Raw genomic sequence first — 26,604 nt, 5'->3', positions numbered from 1 at the left:
CCCGGACCCTGCAGAAGATGCGCAAGACACCGGAGGATCGCGAAGAAGACACCGGAGCAGCGGGACAGCATCGGGAGCCCCTGGAACAGCAGCGGGAGCGGTGAGGACCTGGTCCGGAGCGACGGGGACAGGAGAGTACAGCTTCCTATACTTTACATTGCACGGATCCCTCAACATACGATGGATTCGACAAACGATGGGTCGTTTGGAACGAATTACCATCGTATGTTGAGGGACCACTGTAAAATGTTTGACATACCATTCCACCCATGTGTACGTATTTCGCCTCCATGTCAAAACTACAATGTGAGCATTGCTTACAACGAAAGTTCCCAGAAGGTAAACATTGGTCCAACAAGTTTTTATTCGTAGATTTAAATTGGTTGGATACTAGCCTTCTTTCTTTAGTGCGATTTTTTTTCAGTAGGAAGGTTTTTTAATACAACTTCTCTTAATCAGGATCTCCCTCCACTATATGCCAGTAGTGGTGGATCGGTGATTGGATCACATTATCAGCAGGGGAATGCGCAAATGAAAAAGTGAATTGCCTATTGTCCTGCTTCAGCCTTTTATTTTTCAAAAGGGACACCCAATCCATTTTACTAGCTTTCTCAAAGGCTTTATGAACTTGTTTAGATGGATATCCCCTGGCCACTAGGTGACTCACTAGATCAATTGCTTGCTCGTTGAAAATGTCATTACTACAGATACGCCTAATTCTGATGAATGGGGAGTAGGGGATGGCTTTCCTGACGTGAGGGGGATGGAAGCTGTCATAATGCAACAATGCGTTCGTAGCGGTAGGTTTCCTATGGCTAGCTGTTTTTAATCTTCTTCCACCTTCACATCCAGGAACTTCATCTCACCTCCTCCGAATACTGCTGTAAAGTGCATATTCATGTTATTATGGTTCAGGTAGGTGACAAACTGATTAAACTGAACCTCTGACCCGGACCAGACTATACAGATGTCATGCATATATCTTAGAAATGTTTTCACATATGTAGTGAAGGGGTTATATTTGGAAAAAAACAAACACTTTTTCATAGGCGGCCAAAAATAAATTTGCAAAGGAACAGGCTACGGGAGTGCCCATGGCAACTCCCGTCTATACAGGTGTTATTGAACCGGAATGCGTTCTGGGTTAGAATAAATGTGAGGGATTCGCAAATTAATTCCACCAATCCCCTTCAATGCCTATATCGACGAGGAGATCCCCCAACACCCGGACCCCCAACTCTTGGGGGATCCGGGTATAGAGGCCAACTAGAAATCCTCTTGCCAATGCACTTCCTGTATAGCCTGCAAAAATTCTCCTCTATCCTTGAGATATGTCGGGAATTGGCCAAAATCGGCCTAATTAGCCAATGTACTTCAACAATCCCCCGTCACCGAGCCGATTGCCGAGAAGATGGGACGTCCTGGGGGTCGGCTCGGGGACTTGTGAATTTTAGGTATATAGTACCAATATGGTTTATGTGGATAATTAGGGAACAACTTTTCGTCATTTTTCTCTGAAATAATTCCTTGTTCAACATACTTTTGTAATAGGGATTGTAGGAGACTTTAATATTTCCCGGTGGGGCCTGACGAAGCGCGCAAGCGCGATAACGGACCGTCGCCCATTCCTTTCCCCCACCTACTACACCTGCCCGCTCTCCCTCGCACCTACTACATTGCTGTAAGCTACACATGAAATCAAAGAAGCTGGCGATTTACCTCTTCACCTGGTGAGTGCTTCATTTCTACGTTTCTATGTTTGGTATACATAATATAGTAGTGTTGGTGACCTGATAGGTATGCCACCGTGGATATTTATTCACATTAACCAGGGCAGCCTCAGCTCTCCACCTGTATTTCTCATGGTGCAGTAACATAACAATCATACAAAGAAGACAAACTATTCAATAAAAAACATTACAAAGGCACTTTACTCCGCATTGTCCCTCGCTGAACAGATAAAGCTCTACAAAAAGTTACATTCAGGGTAATGTTCTTACATAGGCAGCATCACAGAGGTGTTGTTGATGTCCCATTCATCCATACTGCTAAATAGCTACGTAAATACAGTGATAAATATCTTTTACTCTGTGCTTTATGTACATTTATATTCAGGAACTCTTCTATACAGGTCAACTTAGGTAGGTATACAGCAGAGTCACATACTGTCACCAGATCTGAACTCATTCATACCAAAGAAGCTTGATTCTTCAGCAGTCTCCTTGGACTCATATTGTAATGAAGATTTTTTTCATCTTATCTGTGGCCGTTGGGGTGGGGGTCCTGGAGGTGCTGAGAGGATATAAAAGACAATATTAACAATTGATCATTTCTGAAAGCAGTTCTATAAGGCTAGAAAACATAGTTGGTTTCTTCCAGAAACAGTGTTATTTGGCTGGGTTAACACATTGGGGCAGATTTATCATGACCTCTTTTTCAAGTCCTGGTTTTAGTCCTGGTTTGGCTTTAGTCGCACCTTTTTTTTAATTGTCCTTGCATCATATTTCTGAAAATTCCCATGGTGTATGATAAATTTCTTTTTTTTTTTTTTTATTCCAAAATTTCTTATTTTTATAATCTTTCAAAACAGACACCAGGCGGATGTATGATACATTTTATGCACATACACTATTGCCTCCACTAGAGCACACTTTCTTTTTTATAACAGTTTTTTTTATTAAAGAATTTTTCTTTAAAACAAGATATTTGAGAATAAGAAAATAAAAGTACATAGAATAATAAACAGTTTCTAAAGTAAAAAAGTGCAATGACCTGCCCTCAACTTCCGTAGCTACAATTATATTAAACCAGTGGTCACCAAACTGTGGCCCTCCAGATGTTGCAAAACTACAATTCCCAGCATGCCTGGACAGCCGTTGGCTGTCCAGGCATGCTGGGAGTTGTAGTTTTGCAACATCTGGAGGGCCACAGTTTGGGGACCACTGTATTAAACTAAATTGAGCAAGGAGACATGTCAGTGTTTAAAGACAGCAGCTGTTGGTTTACCAAAGAGAGACAGACAAGGGAACATTTTACGAATCAGGAGATTGAGGTTCTAGTTGTATTTTCATTTCAACTTATATTGAAGACATAACTGTAACAGAAGCTAGTCAAATTTGTTTTATTTCAAGCTGGGTTTTAACCCCTTTTTGAACTATGACATACAGGTACATCATGGGATGAGCGAGGAAGTATGGGGTCGGCTGAAGAGTCGGGGCGACATAACCGGCAGATGCCCGGTGCTATCAGCAGCTCACATCTGCCGGTAATAACACACGTAGGTGATGGTGGTGATATCCATTATTTAAGTGTTTACATGCCACAATCAATAGCAATTTACACAGTAAATCCCGCTGATTCCTGGTAGTTTTGTAGTTGCTCCATGGCCCATGGTGCAGATGTGTTGCTGGGGCAGGCCGAGGCCTTACCTTGCCCTGGGCCTCTTTTGTGCCTTATGGATTGTTAAAAACTGCCTTTGGATATACAGTTCCAATCACATAAAGCATATTAATATTACAATACTATAATGTTACATTAATTGTTGATTGATTGCTTAGAATAGGCCGCTAGGGGGGTAAAAAGTGTAACCCTAAAATCCCATTGACCTCCCCCCACCACCTTTTCACATTTTATTACTATGACACTGTTAAAACTTTGAGGGATTTTGTTGCTTTTGGAACTGTCTAAACTATTACATTATCACATTCCACGGTGATATATAGCAAAAAGGGCACAACTTTATGAGTCACATTAAACCTCAGAAAATAAAAGATATGTTGGAGTTAAACTAATAAAAATATCAAGTTGAAAAATTATAAAGGTGATGTAAATGGCAAGACCACTGCAATCTCCTTAAGCAGGCCCCACCTCTGTTACCACTGTACAACTTAAAGGGGTACTCTGGCGGAAAACTTTTTTTTTTTTAATCAACTGGTGCCAGAAAGTTAAACAGATTTGTAAATTACTTATATTAAAAAAATCTTAATCCTCCCAGTACTTGTCAGCTGCTGAATACTACAAAGGAAATTCTTTTTAGGAACACAGTGCTCTCTGCTGATATCAGGAGCAAAGTGCTCTCTGCTGACATCTCTGTCCATTTTAGGAACTGTCCAGAGCAGCATATGTTTGCTATGGGGATTTTCTCCTACTCTGGACAGTTACTAAAATGGACAGAGATGTCAGCAGAGAGCACTGTGCGAGTGAACGCAGCAGAGAGCTCTGATCAGCATTATCAGTCATCTTCTGCTCTGGTCTGTGGGAAGGCAGATCAGAGCAGAAGACGCCGGGAAGGCAGCGGAGCCAGGTGAGGGGAGCTCCGTCTGCCGTGCTGGATGATTGGATCGCCGCGTCAGCGCTGCGGGCGATCCGATCATTTATTTTAATGACCGCGATTATGCAGATGCCTTGATCTGTATTGATCACGGCATCTGAGGGGTTAATGGCGGACATCCGCGGGATCTGCGGCATCTGAGGGGTTAATGGCGGACATCCGCGGGATCGCGGATGTCCGCCATTACGGGAGGGTCCCTGGCTGCGATCAGCAGCCGGGACCTGCCGTGCATGATCCGGGCATCGCTCCGATGCTCGCGGTTATGCTTAGGACGTAAATGTATGTCCTGGTGCGTTAAGTACCACCTTACCAGGACGTACATTTACGTCCTGTGTCGTTAAGGGGTTAAACTACAAAGTTGTCTACCAACACTACTTGTCAAAATATGAGTGTAGTTGTGAAAAAGATGCCACTAAATGAGACTAGAAGTTAAAAGAAAACCAATTATTAATCATAGTATTTTGGTAAATATTTGTTTACTAATTTTTAGTGGAACTGACAAAGAGAAAACCTTTTTGTGTTTTTAACCCATGCCCAATTTTGGGTAAAAATACTCATAATAAAATTTCATTAAGATATGTTTACACAGCGTACAAAATACAGGTGTATTTATTTACAGCCAGATTATCGGATGTATATTGAAATGTGTCCTTTTTTTTCCAATTATGCCCAAAAAACTTCTGAATATACGACCATAATTAAAATACGGGCATATTTTTTATGCATTGTGAACATACCCTTATATTGTGTTTAAAGTGGCTTGAAATACTGTGAATTATAAACACTACACCCTGTGTTTAAAAAGTAATCCCACATGTACCATTAATAATAGCTCCACATGCACATGTGATGTATTGTAAGGGTTAAGTCCCATGTTTCAGTTACTGCATGTGGATAAAACCACATGCAGTGTCCAATGGCTGCACGGGTAAGAAGGCAAATTCACTGACAAAACTGAGCAGCCATCAGACATGGATTGATCTGCAAATAGCTGCAGTGGGGACTGTACCATTCAGACCCTTCAGTACTGTTAAAATAGAAGGCATAGTAAACTGCATTCTGATTACCATAAGACTAGAATGTAAATGTACACAATGTTCTTAAAGGACAACTGCGGCACAATATACACTTATCCCCTATCTACAAGATAGGGGATAAGTGTTTGATTGCGGGGGGTCCGACCGCTGGGACCCTCCTTGATCTCCCTAACGGGCTGCTGCCATTAGCGCTCATAGTGAGCGCTGAAGGCGCGTAGCATCGACCTAGAGGTCGACGGTGACGCCCCGTCTCCTCCCCGTCCCAATACAGTTCTATGGGGGAGACGGGGAGGCAGGAACACTGCCTCCCGCCTCTTCCATAGAGATGTATGGAGGAGGCGTGCTGGCCGCAACGTCATGCTGCGGCTGGCACGCCCCCTGCATGGGAGAACCACGGCACAGCCGCGGCCCCGTACAGGAGATCACAGGGGATCCCAGCGGTCTGACCCCCCGCGATCAAACACTTATCCCCTATCCTGTGGATAGGGGATAAGTGTTAATTACGCTGCAGATGTCCTTTAAGTAGAAAAATAAATACAGAAATTATTGTCCGGAATATAATATATATCTATCTAAAACAGTGAGGAACATACCGGTATGGCATTTGCTGGGGTAGACCCTTTCAAATGGTTCATACACTTCTGGCGGTGGCAAGTCCTCCAATGAATGAAAGGTGAATTTAGACTCAAAGTCATCTGTAAAAGAGATATTATTAGTCAGATATTGTGTCAAACCAATGTCCACATTTAGGGTCTATTCACACGTACAGTATTCTGCGCAGATTTGATGCACAGGATTTGAAGCGGTGTTCAGTTATTTAGTTTACATTGAAATCTGCAGCAGAAAATCCTGCGCATCAAATCTGTACAGAATACTGTACATGTGAATAGACCCTAAAGGCAAAATGTATTGATATTTTATTTTCAGGATAGGTCATCATTTTATATCAGTGGTAGATGATAAAATATGGGGATTTAGTGACAACCCAGTGGTGGCTTTTGATATTGATTTGAGGCAGTGTTTTCCAACCAGGGTGCCTCCAGCTGTTGCAAAACTATAACTCCCAGCATGCCCTGACACACTGGTTGGGAAACACTGTCCTAAGGATAGGCCATCAATGTTAAATCCTGAAAAACCTGTTTAGGGTGGATCCAAACACAATGTTTGTTGGAAAAACACAACTGCAGTATATGATGCAGTTTTTGAGCCAAAGCCAGGAGTGAATTCAAAAGGCATTGAAAATATAAAGGAAGGACTTATACTTCTCACTGGATCCACTCACTGCAGGGGTGTTATTCCAAAATACACTGGGGTAGATATTGAAAAACTACTGTAATTTCAGTTCCAGCGATATTATTCACACCTTATTTTTTCCTCCTCACATTTTCAAAGGTCTCTTTTGTTGCTTTAAAAATATGAAAGTTTGTAAGAGGGCATTCTCGCGCCACTTTGTTTTTTTTTCCTGCCAAAATGCATATTTTGCCGTCCCCAAATTTTTTTTGTTGCCATCTTTCATTTATTTTTTTTGTGCCAGAATTCTTTTTACTGCTATAGTGACAATATATAGCAGATTTGGAAAATGAACACATGCTGCTTCTCATGAAATCTTTAGTCTTTTGGGTCTGCCTTTGTGTTTTAGTAACAAATAAAAACCCAGGGAGATGTACAGAGAGAAGTTTTGTATATGGCAGTAATATTTTAGATATATAAATAGTAAAGGTCAAATTAACATTACCTAAGTGATGGATATTTCCAGGACTAGGAGGACGATATCCTTGCTGTGCTAGATTTCTGTTAGGAGGTTGGTGACCCTGCTGTCTGCTGGAAAGCTCTGTAGATGGTGATCGTGCAGGAGGTGGTGGTGGAGGAGCCAATCGCCCTCCACTGTTTGCTAATGAAAAGAATCATACAATAAACTTTTTGAATAAATTCTTATTAAGATTCCATGCATTATACAGTTATCTAATTCAAAAAATTTTATTGACAAAATACTCCAATGCATAGGTCCTCAACTGGTAGAACACACCATATTTCTAGGGGGTACAAACAATATCCCCTTGCTGTAATTTATTACTATAAAATGTGCAGCTTTAGGGGTACTTTAATGTCATTTATTTTCATTCATGGTTCTGGGCTTAATACACTGAGAACCACTGCATTAACCCCTTAAGGACCAGGCCATTTTATACCTTAAGGACCGGAGCGTTTTTTGCAATTCTGACCACTGTCACTTTAAACATTAATAACTCTGGAATGCTTTTAGTTATCATTCTGATTCCGAGATTGTTTTTTCGTGACATATTCTACTTTAACTTAGTGGTAAAATTTTGTGGTAACTTGCATCCTTTATTGGTGAAAAATCCCAAAATTTGATGAAAAAAATGAAAATTTAGCATTTTTCTAACTTTGAAGCTCTCTGCTTGTAAGGAAAATGGATATTCAAAATATATTTTTTTGGGGTTCACATATACAATATGTCTACTTTATGTTTGCATCATAAAATTTATGAGTTTTTACTTTTGGAAGACACCAGAGGGCTTCAAAGTTCAGCAGCAATTTTGAAATTTTTCACTAAATTTTCAAACTCACTATTTTTCAGGGACCAGTTCAGTTTTGAAGTGGATTTGAAGGGTCTTCATATTAGAAATACCCCATAAGAGACCCCATTATAAAAACTACACCCCCTAAAGTATTCAAAAAAACATTCAGTAAGTGTATTAACCCTTTAGGTGTTTCACAGGAATAGCAGCAAAGTGAAGGAGAAAATTCAAAATCTTCATTTTTTACACTCGCATGTTCTTGTAGACCCAATTTTTGAATTTTTGCAAGGGGTAAAAAGGAGAAATTTTTTACTTGTATTTGAAACCCAATTTCTCTCGAGTAAGCACATACCTCATATGTCTATGTTAATTGTTCGGCGGGCGCAGTAGAGGGCTCAGAAGGGAAGGAGCGACAAATGGTTTTTGGGGGGCATGCCGCATTTAGGAAGCCCCTATGGTGCCAGGACAGCAAAAAAAAAACACATGGCATACCATTTTGGAAACTAGACCCCTCAGGGAACGTAACAAGGGGTAAAGTGAACCTTAATACCCTACAGGTGATTCACGACTTTTGCATATGTAAAAAAAATATATATTTTTTTTACCTAAAATGCTTGGTTTCCCAAAAATTTTACATTTTTAAAAAGGGTAATAGCAGAAAATACCCCCCAAAATTTGAAGCCCAATTTCTCCCGATACAGAAAACACCTCGCATGGGGGTGAAAAGTGCTCTGCTGGCGCACTACAGGTCTCAGAAGAGAAGGAGTCACATTTGGCTTTTTGAAAGCAAATTTTGCTCTGGGGGTATGCCGCATTTAGGAAGCCCCTATGGTGCCAGAACAGCAAAAAAAAAACACATGGCATACCATTTTGGAAACTAGACCCCTCGGGGAACGTAACAAGGGGTAACGTGAACCTTAATGCCCTACAGGTGTTTCACGACTTTTGCATATGTAAAAAAAAAAATTAAAATTTTTTTTTTTTTACCTAAAATGCTTGTTTTCCCAAAATGTTTACATTTTTAAAAAGGGTAATAGCAGAAAATACCCCCCAAAATTTGAAGCCCAATTTCTCCCGATTCAGAAAACACCCCATCTGGGGGTGAAAAGTGCTCTGCTGGCGCACTACAGGTCTCAGAAGAGAAGGAGTAACATTTGGCTTTTTGAAAGCAAATTTTGCTCTGGGGGCATGCCGCATTTAGGAAGCCCCTATGGTGCCAGAACAGCAAAAAAAAACCACATGGCATACCATTTTGGAAACTAGACCCCTCGGGGAACGTAACAAGGGGTAATTTGAACCTTAATACCCTACAGGTGTTTCACGACTTTTGCATATGTAAAAAAATATATATTTTTTTTACCTAAAATGCTTGTTTTCCCAAAAATTTTACATTTTTTAAAAGGGTAATAGCAGAAAATACCCCCCAAAATTTGAAGCCCAATTTCTCCCGAGTACGGCAATACCCCATATGTGGCCCTAAACTGTTGCCTTGAAATACGACAGGGCTCCAAAGTGAGAGCGCCATGCGCATTTGAGGCCTAAATTAGGGACTTGCATAGGGGTCGTCATAGGGGTATTCTACGCCAGTGATTCCCAAACAGGGTGCCTCCAGCTGTTGTAAAACTCCCAGCATGCCTGGACAGTCAACGGCTATCTGGCAATACTGGGAGTAGTTGTTTTGCAACAGCTGGAGGCTCCGTTTTGGAAACAGTGGCGTACCAGACGTTTTTCATTTTTATTGGGGAGGGGGGTTGTATAGGGGTATGTGTATATGTAGTGTTTTTTACTTTTTATTTTATTTTGTGTTAGTGTAGTGTAGTGTTTTTAGGGTACAGTCGCACGGGCGGGGGTTCACAGTAGTTTCTCGCTGGCAGTTTGAGCTACGGCAGAAAATTTGACGCAGCTCAAACTTGCAGCCGGATACTTACTGTAATCCTCCGCCCATGTGAGTGTACCCTGTACGTTCACATTGGGGGGGGGGGGGGGGGGAATCCAGCTGTTGCAAAACTACAACTCCCAGCATGTACGGTCTATCAGTGCATGCTGGGTGTTGGAGTTTTGCAACCGCTGGAGGCTCCGTTTTGGAAACAGTGGCGTACCAGACGTTTTTCATTTTTATTGGGGAGGGGACGGGGGCTGTGTAGGGGTATGTGTATACGTAGTGTTTTTTACTTTTTATTTTATTGTGTGTTAGTGTAGTGTTTTTAGGGTACAGTCACACGGGCGGGGGGTTCACAGTAGTTTCTCGCTGGCAGTTTGAGCTGCGGCAGAAATTTTGCCGCACCTCAAACTTGCAGCCGGATACTTACTGTAATCCTCCGCCCATGTGAGTGTACCCTGTACGTTCACATTGGGGGGGGGGAACATCCAGCTGTTGCAAAACTACAACTCCCAGCATGTACGGTCTATCAGTGCATGCTGGGAGTTGTAGTTTTGCAACAGCTGGAGGCACTCTGGTTGTGAAACACCGAGTTTGGTAACAAACTCAGTGTTTTGCAAACAGTGTGCCTTCAGCTGTTGCAAAAGCTACAACCCCCAGCATGTACGGACAGCGGAAGGGCATGCTGGGTGTTGTAGTTATGCAACAGCTGGAGGCATACTGCTTTGGCTGGGGATGCTGGGGATTGTAGTTATGCAACAGCTGGAGACACACTGGTTTGCTACTTAACTCAGTGTGCCTTCAGCTGTTGCAAAACTACAACTCTCAGCAGTCCACCGACAGCCAACGGGCATGCTGGGAGTTGTAGTTATGCAACCACCAGATGCACCACTACAACTCCCAGCATGTACTTTAGCTGATTGTGCAAGCTGGGAGTTGTAGTTACACAACAGCTGAAGGTACACTTTTCCATAGAAAGAATGTGCCTCCAGCTGTTGCAAAAGTACAAGTCCCAGCATGCCCATAAGGGCATGCTGGGAGTTGTGGTGGTCTGCCTCCTGCTGTTTCATAACTACAGCTCCCAGCATGCCCTTTTTGCATGCTGGAAGCTGTTGCTAAGCAACAGCAGGAGGCTGTCACTCACCTCCAACGATCCTCGCTGCACCAGGTCAGTCCCTCGTCGTCTCCGCCGCCGCCGCTGCTCCTGGGGCCCCGATCCCAACAGGGGCGCCGGGGATCGGGGTCCCCAGCACCCGGGGTGCACGTCCCGCACCCACTCACGTCCTCCGGAAGAGGGGCGGAGCGGGTTGCGGGAGTGACACCCGCAGCAGGCGCCCTGATTGGTCGGCCGGTAATCCGGCCGACGAATCAGGGCGATCGTGAGGTGGCACCAGTGCCACCTCACCCCTGCTGGCTATGGCTGTTCGGGGCCGTCTCTGACGGCCCCGATCAGCCAATAATTCCGGGTCACCGGGTCACTGGAGACCCGATTGACCCGGAATCCGCCGCAGATCGCTGGACTGAATTGTCCTGCGATCTGCGGCCATCGCCGACATGGGGGGTCATAATGACCCCCCTGGGCGATATGCCCCGATGCCTGCTGAACGATTTCAGCAGGCATCGGGCACCGGCTCCGCTCCAGATGGTTGCGGGGGGGCGGTAAAACACATGACGTTCTCATACGTCATGCGTCCTTAAGGACTCGGAAATGGAGACGTATGAGAACGTCATGTGTCCTTAAGGGGTTAATGGACATCGAATAAATACACAATAGAACATTTTTCTAAACAAAAGAAAAAATATATGGCTCATTTTTATCATCTTAAAAACCATGTTGGCTGATGTTACACAGAGCAGTTTCATCCCTCAGATAATTTAGTGTAAAAATGTCAATGCATCATTTATGAGTAATCCATGGATTTGTAACAGATATCCTAAACACCTGTGGAAAAAAGATAAGTGTTAGCGGCTAGAATACAACTTTAACTCACAAATCAGGTCTTACCAGCAAGCTTTGGAGGCCTCCCATGTCCAGGTACAGGTGGAACAGAAGGCCTTCCAGGAGGCCCCTTTGGTGGCCGAGGTGGGACATTACTGTGCTCACTGACAAAAAAAGGTGGAGGCGGCAAAGGCTCAGATAATCTTCGCTTGGCAGACATTGACATTGGATGAAGCGGAGGTGGTGGAGGTGGAGGAAGATCCCTGATTTCAGGTAGTGGTGGGATGTGGTCTTCTAACCGAGGGTCTGGAGGTCCTGAATGATCTCTGGCATCAGCTAATGAAGGGGAAGGGCTTCTCCTACCAGGATAGCCTGGTGGTAGTGGAGGTGGAGGATGAGGTGGAAGTGGTGGTGGAGTAGATGGAAAAAAATTAGAAAGAGGTCTTTGAAGTTTTGTCTTGTCTTGAGAATTTAATGGTGAAGGTGGAACACTTGATTCTACTGTTGGTTTTGCAGATCTCTCTTTAAAAGTTGGGGGAACTGGAGAAGATGGCATCAGATGAGGTTTGCTGCTTGATGGTGGTATTGGAGGAGGCACTGGTGCTGACTGGCCAAGGATAGTAGGACGTGGTGGAGGAGGTCTAGCAGCTATTGTGTGTGGAACAGGCTTTGATAGGTCAATTTTAATGGGCATTTGATCTAGTTGTTTAGGAACACTTCCTTTCATTCCTGGAAGCTGTGGAGCATTCTTGTTTCCTGTAATTACAATAAATACAATATACAATGTAAAGAACTGAATTCTTTTAGTCAATAGAGAACACATGGCTGCTGTTATCAGATTTCATAAGAGTGCAAAACAAGTCACAATCTTAATTTAAAGAGTCCTTTTCACTTTCAAAAACTTCTGACATGTCACAGAGACATGTCAAAAGTATTGAACGTTTTGGGTGTTTAGACCCCACTGATTGCAAGAATGAGTGATTGGCTGCTCGCAGTATAAGGCTCCATAGACTTCGGCTACTTGCTGTATAAGGCTCCATAGACTTCGGCTGCTCATTGTATAAGGCTCCATAGACTTCGGCTGATCGCAGTATAAGGCTCCATAGACTTCGGCTGCTCGCTGTATAAGGCTCCATAGACTTCGGCTGCTTGCTGTATAAGGCTCCATAGACTTTGACTGCTCGCTGTATAAGGCTTCATAAACTTCGGCTGTTCGCAGTATAAGGCTCCATAGACTTCAGCTGCTTGCTGTATAAGGCTCCATAGACTTCGGCTGCTCGCTGTATAAGGCACCATAGACTTCGGCTGCTCCCTGTATGATGCTCTATAGACTTCGGCTGCTCCCTGTATGAGGCTCTATAGACTTTGGCTTCTCGCTGTATAAGGCTCAAAAGACTTCGGCTGCTCCCTGTATAAGGCTCCACAGACTTTGGCTGCTCGCTGTATAAGGCTCCACAGACTTCGGCTGCTTGCTGTAAAAGGCTCCATAGACTTTGGCTTCTCGCTGTATAAGGCTTAAAAGACTTCGGCTGCTCGCTGTATAAGGCTCCATAGACTTCGGCTGCTCGCTTTATAAGGCTCCATAGACTTTGGCTGCTCGATGTATAAGGCTCCATAGACTTCGGCTGCTCGCTGTATAAGGCTCCATAGACTTCGGCTGCTCGCTGTATAAGGCTCCATAGACTTCAGCTGCTCGCTGTATAAAGCTCCATAGACTTCGGCTGCTCGCTGTATAAGGCTCCATAGACTTCGGCTGCTCGCTGTATAAGGCTCCATAGACTTCGGCTGCTCGCTGTATAAGGCTCCATAGACTTCGGCTGCTCACTGTATAAGGCTCCATAGACTTCGGCTGCTCGCTGTATAAGGCTCCATAGACTTCGGCTGCTCGCTTTATAAGGCTCCATAGACTTTGGCTGCTCGATGTATAAGGCTCCATAGACTTCGGCTGCTCGCTGTATAAGGCTCCATAGACTTCGGCTGCTCGCTGTATAAGGCTCCATAGACTTCAGCTGCTCGCTGTATAAAGCTCTATAGACTTCGGCTGCTCGCTGTATAAGGCTCCATAGACTTCGGCTGCTCGCTGTATAAGGCTCCATAGACTTCGGCTGCTCGCTGTATAAGGCTCCATAGACTTCGGCTGCTCACTGTATAAGGCTCCATAGACTTCGGCTGCTCGCTGTATAAGGCTCCATAGACTTCGGCTGCTCGCTGTATAAGGCTCCATAGACTTTGGCTTCTCGCTGTATATGGCTCCATAGACTTTAGTTGCTCGCTGTATAAGGCTCCATAGACTTTCTAGAGAGTCTGTCTTATGCCAACTCATTCTATCAATCAGTGGGGGTCTGAACAGCCAGAACTTGACTGAACCAATGCTTTTGACAAGCCAAAAGTTTTTCTAAGTGACAGGGACACTTTAATTTTCTAATCTGCACAGAAAATTCCACTTTAGAGTCATGTTTTACAACATTACAGTTTAAATCTGCATAAAAATTGAGAGTTTTGGCAAATACTTATCTCATATTTTAAAGGGGTACTCCGATGGAAGGACAGTGGTAAAATAAAGTTAATGTGGAGAGAAGCAGGAGGAAGGGTAGGGGTATAGCATGCAACCTTGTTCCTGACACAAATAGCAGGAGTTAGCAGTGAGCTTGTGTTGGAACCACTGCACTACTAAGCTTCTGGCAGGGCTTGAGAAGCTCCATATGTAGATAAAACATTCAAATTATATAACAAAAGTATATTGCAGATTTAGGGTACGTTCACACGTGCGGATTTTCTGCTGCAGATTTGAGTCAGCAGATTTTTGTGCCCATTGAAGTCAATGGGCAGCAAAATCTGCAGAAGCAAATCTGCAGCAGATCTGCAGCAAAAATACGCACGTGTGAACGTACCCTTATATAACTTTTGGGCAGCTATACTCTGGGTTATGTTTTTATTTCTCCTGAATACCCCTTTAACAGCACACATGGATCACAGCAGCCACATGGATCATAGGAACCAGTAGTCTGCAGATGACCTACTGACTTTTGTGTAAGAGTGTTGTATGTCAGCTTAAAATGAGGCTCAGTGACCAGAGTGAGAAGTGCAAGATTTTAAGGTTTATGTTTAAATGCAGATAGTAAAATAGGAAATGTAATATGCATAACAAATATGTAATTAACAATATGTTTAACCCCTTGGGGACAAAGCCCATTTTGACCCTAAGGATGAGAGCATTTTTTTGCAAATCTGACCACTGGTCACGTTAAGCATTAATAACTCTGGAATGCTTTTACTTATGAATTTGATTCCGAGATCATTTTCTCGTGACATATTCTACTTTATGTTAGTGGTAAATTTTTAACACTTGCAATTTATTGCTAACACTTAATTTCTTGGTGAAAAATTCCACAATTTCATGAAAAATTAGAAAATTTTGCATTTTTTTTAACTTTGAAACTCTCTGCTTGTAAGGAAAATGGACATGCCAAATACATTTTATATTGATTCACATATACAATATGGTATCATAAAGTTGACATGTTTTTACTTTTGGAAGACATCAGAGGGCTTCAAAGTTTAGCAGCAATTTTCCAATTTTTCACAAAAATTTCAAAATCTGAATTTTTCAGGGACCAGTTCAGTTTTGTAAAAATTTGTAACCCAATTTCTCTCGAGTAAGGAAATACCTCATACGTGGATGTAAAGTGTGTGGGTGCACTACAGGGCTCAGAAGGGAAGGAGAGAGGGGATTTTGCTGTCATGGTTTTGGGGGGGCATGTTGCATTTAGGAAGCCCCCATGGTGCCAGAACAGCAAAAAAAAAATAAAAAATACATGGCATACTATTTTGAAAACTTGTGATTGACGAACTTTTATTAAAGTGGGGCGTGAAAATTTCAATTTTGATTTTTTTTTCACTAAAATGCTGGTGTTATCCCAATTTTTTCATTTTCACAAGGGGTAATAGGAAAAAATGTCCCCCAACATTTGTAACCCCATTTCTCTCGAGTAAGGGAATACCTCATATGTGTATGTAAAGTGCTCTGTGGGTGCACTAGAGGGCTCAGAAGGGAAGGAGCGACATTGGGCTTTTGGAGAGCACATTTTGCTGAAATGGTTTTAGGGGGGCATGTCTCATTTAGGAAGCCCCCATGGTGCCAGAACAGCAAAGAAAACCACACATGGCATACTATTTTGGAAGCTACACCCCTCAAGGAACATAACAAGGGGTACAGTGAACCTTTACACCCGACAGGTGATTAACTTTCGTTAAAGGGGTACTCCCGTGGAAAACTTTTTTTTTTAAATCAACTGGTGCCAGAAAGTTAAACAGATTTGTAAATTACTTCTATTAAAAAATCTTAATCTTTCCAGTACTTTTTAGGGTCTGTATACTACAGAGGAAATGGTTTTCTTTTTGGAACACAGCTCTCTGCTGACATCATGAACACAGTGCTCTCAGCTGACATCATGACCACAGTGCTCTCTGCTGACATCTCTGACCATTTTAGGAACTGTTCAGAAAAACATATGTTTTCTATGGGGATTTTCTTCTACTCTGGACAGTTCTTAAAATGAACAGAGATGTCAGCAGAGAGCACTGTGGTCATGATGTCAGCAGAGAGCTCTGTGTTCCAAAAAGAAAACCATTTCCTCTGTAGTATTCAGCAGCTGATAAGTACTGGAAGGATTAAGATTTTTAAATATAAGTCATTTACAAATCTGTTTAACTTTCTGGCAACAGTTGATTTAAAAAAAAAAAAAGTTTTCCACGGGAGTACCCTTTTAAAGTAGAAAGTGCAAATGAAAAAGTTTTTTTTTTCACAAAACTGCTGGTGTCACCCCAAATTTTTAATTTTTACAAGGTAATAGGAGTATGGAAATACCCCATATGTGGACATTAAGTGCCCTACGGGCACATTACAGGGCTCAGAAGGTAAGGACCACCATTGGGCTTTTGGAGAGAGAATTTGGTTGAAATGGAAGTCAGGGGCCATGTGTGTTTACAAAGCCCCCATGGCGCCAGGACAGTGGACCGCCCGACATGTGACCCCAATTCAGAAACTACAACTCTCATGGAATGTAATAAGGGGTGCAGTGACCATTTACACCACTGGTGTTTGACAGATCTTTGTAACACTGGGCTGGGTAAATGAAAAATAAAATTTTACATTTTCATGGACCACTGTTAAAAAAATCTGTCAGACACCTGTGGGGTGTAAATGCTTACTGCACCCCTTATTACATTCCGTGAGGGATGTAGTTTCCAAAATGTAAATGCACATGGCCTTCAATTCCAGCCAAATTCTCTCCAGCCAAATTTTGCTCTTCTGAGCATTGTAGTGTGCCCACAGAGTACTTTACATCCACATATGGGGTGTTTCCATAATTAGAAGAAATGGTGTTAAAATTTTGGGGGGGTTTTCTCCTATTACCATTTGTGAACATGAAAAATTTGGGGTAACACCAGCATTGTAGTGAAAAAAATATAAAAATTTTCTTTTTCATGTCCAACTTTAACGAAAAATTTGTCAAACACCTGTGGGGTGTTATGGCTTACTGCACCCCTTGTTACGTTCCTTAAGAGGCGTAGTTTCCAAATGGCTGCCTGGGCATGCTGGGAGTTGTAGTATTACAAGATTTGGAAAGCCACAGTTTAGAGAACACTGCACAGTGATCTCCAAACTGTGGCCCTCCAGATCTTGCTAAACTACAAACCCAGCATGCCCGGACAGCTTACGGCTCTCTGGTCATGCTGGGTGTTGTAGCTTAGCAAGATCTTGGGGGGGGGGGGGGGGGGGGGGGGAGTAACAGTTTGGGGATCACTGTACTATGATCTCCAAACTGTGACCCTTCACAGACACTGACCTGATCGCCTCTGCACTATAACTGCCTTCGCCGCCCTGCATCTGCAGGGCGCTGCCACAGCCACCACGGATTGTTCCCCCCTTCTGCCCAGAATTGGAGGGGCGGGCAGAGCAGGGGATCTGACCCTTGAACCTCCCGCCCCCATATGCTATTGGTTGGTCAGTCCTGACCAACCAATGGCAGGGGATAGGAGGAGGTGGCACCCCTGCCAGCTCACTCCTATCCTTTAGGGTGATTGCTGCTGTCTTGGACAGCACCGATCACCCTTATTTTCTGGACGATTGGGTCACCAGAGACCTGATCAGCCCGGAAAAGCTGTTATGGAACGGTCAGAATTGACCGTCCAATCACTGTGATCGCTGTTACGGGGGGGTGGGGGGTGGGGGGGGGGGGGTGATGTCACGGGATGCCTGCTGAATGATTTCAGCAGGTATCCCGTTCTGATCACCACCCGGCGAGCGGCGGTGATCGGAAATCCTTAAGTACTGGGATACAAGGGCGGACCTGTACACCCTCCGACCCCAACAGATTAAAGGGGTACTCTGGCAAGATTATTATTATTTATTTTCCCATTATGCCTGGCTGCATTTATAATAATTAACATTGACTAGTTGGTTTGCCCCTTTAATATAAAAACTAGATTTAGTCAGCAGGACATTTTTTAAGACAGAAGAGAAGGAGTTTGCTTTTGGAAAGCAAATTTTGCTGAAATGGTTTTTGGGGGGAATGTCACATATAGGAAGCCCCCATGGTGCCAAAACAGCAAATAACACCCCACATGGCATACTATTTTGGAAAATACACCCCTCAAGGAACGTAACAAGGGGTACACTGAGCCTTAACACCTCACAGGTGTTTGACAAATTTTTGTCAAAGTTGGATGTGTAAATGAAAAATATTTATTTTTCACAAAAATGCAGTTTTTTCCCCAAATTAGACATTTTTACAAGAGATAATAGGAGAAAATGACTCCCAAAATTTGTAACCCTATTTCTTCTGAGTATGGAAATAACCCATGGCCCACATTTATCATTGTAGTGTAAGTGAAGCATTTTTTTACACCTTTTTTTGTGTGCTGGTAATGTGCAGGAGCACCAAATTTATTAAATGGTCAAAGAGCATTTCATAAATTTTGTGCAGGTCACACTTTCTGAAATTTCTCTCTTCACATACACCAAAAAGCTACACCATGTCTGGGCTGGTGTAGTTTTAGAGACTTTTCAGTGGCTTTGCGCCATTTTTGCTCCTTTTCACAAAAAAGCTCAGTTGATAAAACCCTTCCATATCATGTGTATTGCCAGAATCAGTAGATTGCAACTCAAAATCAGCAGAAATGTGTAAACAAAAAGGGGCCAAAAAAGGCGCAAAAAACCCTGCTTGCTCCTTTTTTGCTCCTTTTTTAGACACAAAAAACAGTCTAAAGACAATGATAAATGTGGGCCCATGTGTGGACGTCAAGTGCTCTGCTGGCGCACTACAATGCTCAGGAGAGGAGGAGCGCCATTGAGCTTTTGGAGAGAGCATTTGTTTGGAATGGAAGTCAGTCAGTCTTACTTAGAAGAAATGGGGTTACGAATTTTGGGGGGCTGTTTTCCTATTTTCCCTTGTGAAAATGAAAAATTTAGGGTAAAACCAGCATTTTTGTGAAAAAAATGTTTTTTTTTCATTTTCCCATCCAAATTTTATGAAAATTCGTCAAACACCTGTGGGGTGTTAAAGTGGTATTCCAGGCAAAAACTTTTTTTTATATATCAACTGGCTCCGGAAAGTTAAACAGATTTGTAAATTATTATTGAATTGGCAAGCGCAAATCAGACACATGTCTATTAAAGCTAGGTGGGATGGACTAACCTGATGATGCTGTAGAAGGAGGGAGAGATCCTGATGATATAGATGGAACTGTGAGTGGTGTGAGGGAGTGCTCACCTGGTGACCAAAAATGAAAACACAGTGACTGGATTATGTAAAGATATGCATGTCGATTTATTTGAGCTCTGTCTATATAGCGTGGTCTACCTTTAAATGATCGGTCGTGCTGGTGCGAGCGATGGAGGTTTGAATGGCTGGTGTGGTAAGCTGAAAGGGTGATATTCCTATAGTATAGAATGGGTTAAACAATCTGGTTATAGTGAGAAGAGTGATGAATACTTTCAGCAGTGTCGTTCCTATTAATACCTGTTCAAGAGCTGTATTACTGATTCCGTATAGGTATTATAGAGGAGAATGCTTGATGCTGTGGGCTCTCCCTGAGGGAAAAAATGCGAGTGAAGTCCCTTTCTACAGTTCCACTCTGTATAATTTGTAATAGTAATATAATCACAGCAGAGTATTGTAAGCTAATGGAATGTCCGCAAAACATAGGAATATTTTCATAGGTAGATATTTACTATTAAAGTGCTTAGTGGCGTACCTGATAAGGCTCCCGATGGTACCTGCTGCGCGGTCAGCACTATTACGGGCCCTCAATGGGGGTATTCCTGGATTGATAAACAGGTGTGGAGTTGGAGTTCTGTCCGGGAAATAGTTGATTGTAATCCGGTTAGTTGAAGGGAGCGTTTGACGGATTACAATCAACTATTTCCCGGACAGAACTCCAACTCCACACCTGTTTATCAATCCAGGAATACCCCCATTGAGGGCCCGTAATAGTGCTGACCGCGCAGCAGGTACCATCGGGAGCCTTATCAGGTACGCCACTAAGCACTTTAATAGTAAATATCTACCTATGAAAATATTCCTATGTTTTGCGGACATTCCATTAGCTTACAATACTCTGCTGTGATTATATTACTATTACAAATTATACAGAGTGGAACTGTAGAAAGGGACTTCACTCGCATTTTTTCCCTCAGGGAGAGCCCACAGCATCAAGCATTCTCCTCTATAATACCTATACAGAATCAGTAATACAGCTCTTGAACAGGTATTAATAGGAACGACTCTGCTGAAAGTATTCATCACTCTTCTCACTATAACCAGATTGTTTAACCCATTCTATACTATAGGAATATCACCCTTTCAGCTTACCACACCAGCCATTCAAACCTCCATCGCTCGCACCAGCGCGACCGATCATTTAAAGGTAGACCACGCTATATAGACAGAGCTCAAATAAATCGACATGCATATCTTTACATAATTGTTACGCCGAGCGCTCCGGGTCCCCGCTCCTCCCCGGAGCGCTCGCTACACTTCCCTCACTGCAGCGCCCCGGTCGGTTCCACGGACCCGGGGCGCTGCGTTACCACCTCCGGCCGGGATGCGATTCGCGATGCGGGTAGCGCCCGCTCGCGATGCGCACCCCGGCTCCCGTACCTTACTCGCTCCCCGTCAGTTCTGTCCCGGCGCGCGCGGCCCCGCTCCCTAGGGCGCGCGCGCGCCGGGTCTTTGCGATTTAAAGGGCCACTGCACCGCTGATTGGTGCAGTGGTTCCAATTAGTGTTACACCTGTGCACTTCCCTATATCACCTCACTTCCCCTTCACTCCCTCGCCGGATCTTGTTGCCCTAGTGCCAGTGAAAGCGTTCCTTGTGTGTTCCTTGCCTGTGATTCCAGACCTTCTGCCGTTGCCCCTGACTACGATCCTTGCTGCCTGCCCCGACCTTCTGCTACGTCCGACCTTGCTTCTGTCTACTCCCTTGTACCGCGCCTATCTTCAGCAGCCAGAGAGGTTGAGCCGTTGCTAGGGGATACGACCTGGTCACTACCGCCGCAGCAAGACCATCCCGCTTTGCGGCGGGCTCTGGTGAAAACCAGTAGTGACTTAGAACCGATCCTCTAGCACGGTCCACGCCAATCCCTCTCTGGCACAGAGGATCCACTACCTGCCAGCCGGCATCGTGACAGTAGATCCGGCCATGGATCCCGCTGAAGTTCCTCTGCCAGTTGTCGCTGACCTCACCACGGTGGTCGCCCAGCAGTCACAACAGATTGCGCAACAAGGCCAACAGCTGTCTCAACTGACTGTTATGCTACAACAGTTACTACCACAGCTCCAGCAATCATCTCCTCCGCCAGCTCCTGTACCTCCTCCGCAGCGAGTGGCCGCTTCTGGAATACGACTATCCTTGCCGGATAAATTTGATGGGGACTCTAAGTTTTGCCGTGGCTTTCTTTCCCAATGTTCATTACACTTGGAGATGATGTCGGACCAGTTCCCCACTGAAAGGTCTAAGGTGGCTTTCGTAGTCAGCCTGCTGTCTGGAAAAGCCCTGGCTTGGGCCACACCGCTTTGGGACCGCAATGACCCCGTCACTGCCTCTGTACACTCCTTCCTCTCGGAAATTCGAAGTGTCTTTGAGGAACCTGCCCGAGCCTCTTCTGCTTAGACTGCCCTGTTGAACCTGGTCCAGGGTAATTCTTCCGTTGGCGAGTATGCCGTACAGTTCCGTACCCTTGCTTCAGAATTATCCTGGAATAATGAGGCACTCTGCGCGACCTTTAAAAAAGGCCTATCCAGCAACATTAAAGATGTTCTGGCCGCACGAGAAATCCCTGCTAACCTACATGAACTCATCCATCTTGCCACTCGCATTGACATGCGTTTTTCCGAACGGCGTCAGGAGCTCCGCCAGGATATGGACTCTGTTCGCACGAGGCGTTTCTTCTCCCCGGCTCCTCTCTCCTCTGGTCCCCTGCAATCTGTTCCTGTGCCTCCCGCCGTGGAGGCTATGCAGGTCGACCGGTCTCGCCTGACACCCCAAGAGAGGACACGACGCCGCATGGAGAATCTCTGCCTGTACTGTGCTAGTACCGAACACTTCCTGAAGGATTGTCCTATCCGTCCTCCCCGCCTGGAAAGACGTCCGCTGACTCCGCACAAAGGTGAGACAGTCCTTGATGTCTACTCTGCTTCTCCACGTCTTACTGTGCCTGTGCGGATGTCTGCCTCTGCCTTCTCCTTCTCTGCTGTGGCCTTCTTGGACTCTGGATCTGCAGGAAATTTCATCTTAGCCTCCCTCGTCAACAGGTTCAACATCCCGGTGACCAGTCTCGCCAGACCCCTCTACATCAATTGTGTAAACAATGAAAGATTGGACTGTACTATACGTTTCCGCACGGAGCCCCTTCTAATGTGCATCGGATCTCATCACGAGAGGATTGAACTGTTGGTCCTCCCCAATTGCACTTCTGAAATCCTTCTTGGACTTCCCTGGCTTCAACTCCATTCCCCAATCCTGGATTGGTCCACTGGGGAGATCAAGAGTTGGGGGCCCTCTTGTTCCAAGGACTGCTTAAAACCGGTTCCCAGTAAACCTTGCCGTGTCCCTGTGCTTCCTCATGTAACTGGTCTCCCTAAGGCCTATATGGACTTTGCGGACGTTTTTTGCAAAAAACAAGCTGAGACTCTACCTCCTCACAGGCCTTATGATTGTCCCATTGACCTCCTCCCGGGCACTACTCCACCCCGGGGCAGAATCTATCCTCTGTCCGTCCCAGAGACTCTTGCCATGTCTGAATACGTCCAAGAAAATTTAAAAAAGGGCTTTATCCGTAAATCCTCCTCTCCTGCCGGAGCCGGATTTTTCTTTGTGTCCAAAAAAGATGGCTCTCTACGTCCTTGCATTGACTACCGCGGTCTTAATAAAATCACGGTTAAGAACCGCTACCCCCTACCCCTCATCTCTGAACTCTTTGATCGTCTCCAAGGTGCCCATATTTTTACCAAACTGGACTTAAGAGGTGCTTATAATCTCATCCGCATCAGAGAGGGGGATGAATGGAAAACGGCATTTAACACCAGAGATGGACACTTTGAGTATCTGGTCATGCCCTTTGGTCTATGCAACGCCCCTGCCGTCTTCCAAGACTTTGTTAATGAAATTTTTCGTGATCTACTATACTCCTGTGTTGTTGTATATCTGGACGATATCCTGATTTTTTCTGCCAATCTTGAAGAACACCGCCAGCATGTCCGTATGGTTCTTCAGAGACTTCGTGATAATCAACTCTATGCCAAAATAGAGAAATGTCTGTTTGAATGCCAATCTCTTCCTTTTCTAGGATACTTGGTCTCTGGCCAGGGACTACAAATGGACCCAGATAAACTCTCTGCCGTCTTAGATTGGCCACGCCCCTCCGGACTCCGTGCCATCCAACGTTTTTTGGGGTTCGCCAATTATTACAGGCAATTTATTCCACATTTTTCTACCATTGTGGCTCCTATTGTGGCTTTAACAAAAAAAAATGCCGATCCCAAGTCTTGGCCTCCTCAAGCGGAAGACGCCTTTAAACGACTCAAGTCTGCCTTTTCTTCGGCTCCCGTGCTCTCCAGACCTGACCCATCTAAACCCTTCCTATTGGAGGTTGATGCCTCCTCAGTGGGAGCTGGAGCTGTCCTTCTACAAAAAAACTCTTCCGGGCATGCTGTTACTTGTGGTTTTTTTTCCAGGACCTTCTCTCCGGCGGAGAGGAACTACTCCATCGGGGATCGAGAGCTTCTAGCCATTAAATTAGCACTTGAGGAATGGAGGCATCTGCTGGAGGGATCAAGATTTCCAGTTATTATTTACACCGATCACAAGAACCTCTCCTACCTCCAGTCTGCCCAACGGCTGAATCCTCGTCAGGCCAGGTGGTCTCTGTTCTTTGCCCGATTTAATTTTGAAATTCACTTTCGGCCTGCTGATAAAAACATTAGGGCCGATGCTCTCTCTCGTTCCTCAGATGCCTCTGAAATTGAACTCTCTCCTCAACACATCATTCCTCCTGACTGCCTGATTTCCACTTCTCCAGCCTCCATCAGGCAAACTCCTCCAGGAAAGACCTTTGTTTCTCCACGTCAACGCCTTGGGATCCTCAAATGGGGTCACTCCTCCCATCTCGCAGGTCATGCGGGCATCAAGAAATCTGTGCAACTCATCTCTCGCTTCTATTGGTGGCCGACTCTAGAGACTGATGTGGTGGACTTTGTGCGAGCCTGCACTATCTGTGCCCGGGATAAGACTCCTCGCCAGAAGCCCGCTGCTTTTCTTCATCCTCTACCTGTCCCCGAACAACCTTGGTCTCTGATTGGTATGGATTTTATTACTGACTTACCCCCATCCCATGGCAACACTGTTATTTGGGTGGTCGTTGATCGATTCTCCAAAATGGCACATTTCATCCCTCTTCCTGGTCTTCCTTCAGCGCCTCAGTTGGCTAAACAATTTTTTGTACACATTTTTCGTCTTCACGGGTTGCCTACACAGATCGTCTCGGATAGAGGCGTCCAATTTGTGTCTAAATTCTGGAGGGCTCTCTGTAAACAACTCAAGATTAAATTAAATTTTTCTTCTGCATACCATCCTCAATCCAATGGACAAGTAGAGAGAATTAACCAGATCTTGGGTGACTATTTACGACATTTTGTTTCCTCCCGCCAGGATGACTGGGCAGATCTTCTACCTTGGGCCGAATTCTCGTATAATTTCAGAATCTCTGAATCTTCCTCCAAATCTCCGTTTTTCGTGGTGTACGGCCGTCACCCTCTTCCCCCCCTCCCTACCCCCTTGCCCTCTGGTCTGCCCGCTGTGGATGAAATTTCTCGTGATCTTTCCACCATATGGAAAGAGACCCAAAATTCTCTCTTACAGGCTTCTTCTCGCATGAAGAGATTCGCAGATAAGAAAAGAAGAGCTCCTCCCATTTTTTTCCCTGGAGACAAGGTATGGCTCTCCGCTAAATATGTCCGTTTCCGTGTCCCGAGCTATAAGTTGGGACCACGCTATCTTGGTCCTTTTAAAGTTTTGTGTCAAATTAATCCTGTCTCTTACAAACTTCTTCTTCCTCCTTCTCTTCGTATCCCTAATGCCTTTCACGTCTCTCTTCTTAAACCTCTCATCCTCAACCGTTTTTCTCCTAAATCTGTTCCTCCCACTCCTGTTTCCGGCTCCTCGGACATCTTCTCTGTCAAAGAGATTTTGGCCTCTAAAAAGGTCAGGGGAAGAACTTTTTTTTTAGTGGATTGGGAGGGTTGTGGTCCAGAAGAGAGGTCCTGGGAACCTGAGGACAATATCCTGGACAAAAGTCTGATCCTCAGGTTCTCAGGCCCCAAGAAGAGGGGGAGACCCAAGGGGGGGGGTACTGTTACGCCGAGCGCTCCGGGTCCCCGCTCCTCCCCGGAGCGCTCGCTACACTTCCCTCACTGCAGCGCCCCGGTCGGTTCCACGGACCCGGGGCGCTGCGTTACCACCTCCGGCCGGGATGCGATTCGCGATGCGGGTAGCGCCCGCTCGCGATGCGCACCCCGGCTCCCGTACCTTACTCGCTCCCCGTCAGTTCTGTCCCGGCGCGCGCGGCCCCGCTCCCTAGGGCGCGCGCGCGCCGGGTCTTTGCGATTTAAAGGGCCACTGCACCGCTGATTGGTGCAGTGGTTCCAATTAGTGTTACACCTGTGCACTTCCCTATATCACCTCACTTCCCCTTCACTCCCTCGCCGGATCTTGTTGCCCTAGTGCCAGTGAAAGCGTTCCTTGTGTGTTCCTTGCCTGTGATTCCAGACCTTCTGCCGTTGCCCCTGACTACGATCCTTGCTGCCTGCCCCGACCTTCTGCTACGTCCGACCTTGCTTCTGTCTACTCCCTTGTACCGCGCCTATCTTCAGCAGCCAGAGAGGTTGAGCCGTTGCTAGGGGATACGACCTGGTCACTACCGCCGCAGCAAGACCATCCCGCTTTGCGGCGGGCTCTGGTGAAAACCAGTAGTGACTTAGAACCGATCCTCTAGCACGGTCCACGCCAATCCCTCTCTGGCACAGAGGATCCACTACCTGCCAGCCGGCATCGTGACAATAATCCAGTCACTGTGTTTTAATTTTTGGTCACCAGGTGAGCACTCCCTCACACCACTCACAGTTCCATCTATATCATCAGGATCTCTCCCTCCTTCTACAGCATCATCAGGTTAGTCCCTACCACCTAGCTTTAATAGACATGTGTCTGATTCAGCGCTTGCCAATTCAATAATACTTTTTGCTATATCCACTATATATTGGTGTGCATTATCAGGGGAGCACATCTATTGGCCAAGCAGCAGTCCAGCCACTGATCA

The 26,604-nt window shown here is 44.9% G+C and overlaps 1 protein-coding gene across 9 annotated transcripts in view; it reads right to left on the bottom strand.

The window, feature by feature from the left end:
- The window catches only part of WIPF3 (WAS/WASL interacting protein family member 3), a 157,000-nt gene continuing 130,396 nt past the window's right edge, over nucleotides 1-26,604 (bottom strand). For 8 of the 9 annotated variants that reach the window (XM_056519901.1, XM_056519898.1, XM_056519896.1 and 5 more), the window contains 4 exons: nucleotides 11,792-12,481; nucleotides 7,103-7,258; nucleotides 5,961-6,062; nucleotides 1-2,292 (listed from right to left, as the gene is read on the bottom strand). In XM_056519901.1, coding sequence (XP_056375876.1) covers nucleotides 2,252-2,292; nucleotides 5,961-6,062; nucleotides 7,103-7,258; nucleotides 11,792-12,481 — 989 coding nt within the window. In that variant the 3' untranslated portion in view covers nucleotides 1-2,251. The remainder of the gene's footprint in view (nucleotides 2,293-5,960; nucleotides 6,063-7,102; nucleotides 7,259-11,791; nucleotides 12,482-26,604) is intronic. The other variant, XR_008843957.1, reaches the window with a different exon arrangement.

The sequence above is a fragment of the Hyla sarda genome, chromosome 5, assembly GCF_029499605.1.
Source record: "Hyla sarda isolate aHylSar1 chromosome 5, aHylSar1.hap1, whole genome shotgun sequence".
Taxonomy (NCBI): Eukaryota; Metazoa; Chordata; class Amphibia; order Anura; family Hylidae; genus Hyla; species Hyla sarda.
The sequence above is the reverse complement of the archived record's forward strand: the minus strand, read 5'-3'. Positions and strand labels throughout refer to the sequence as shown.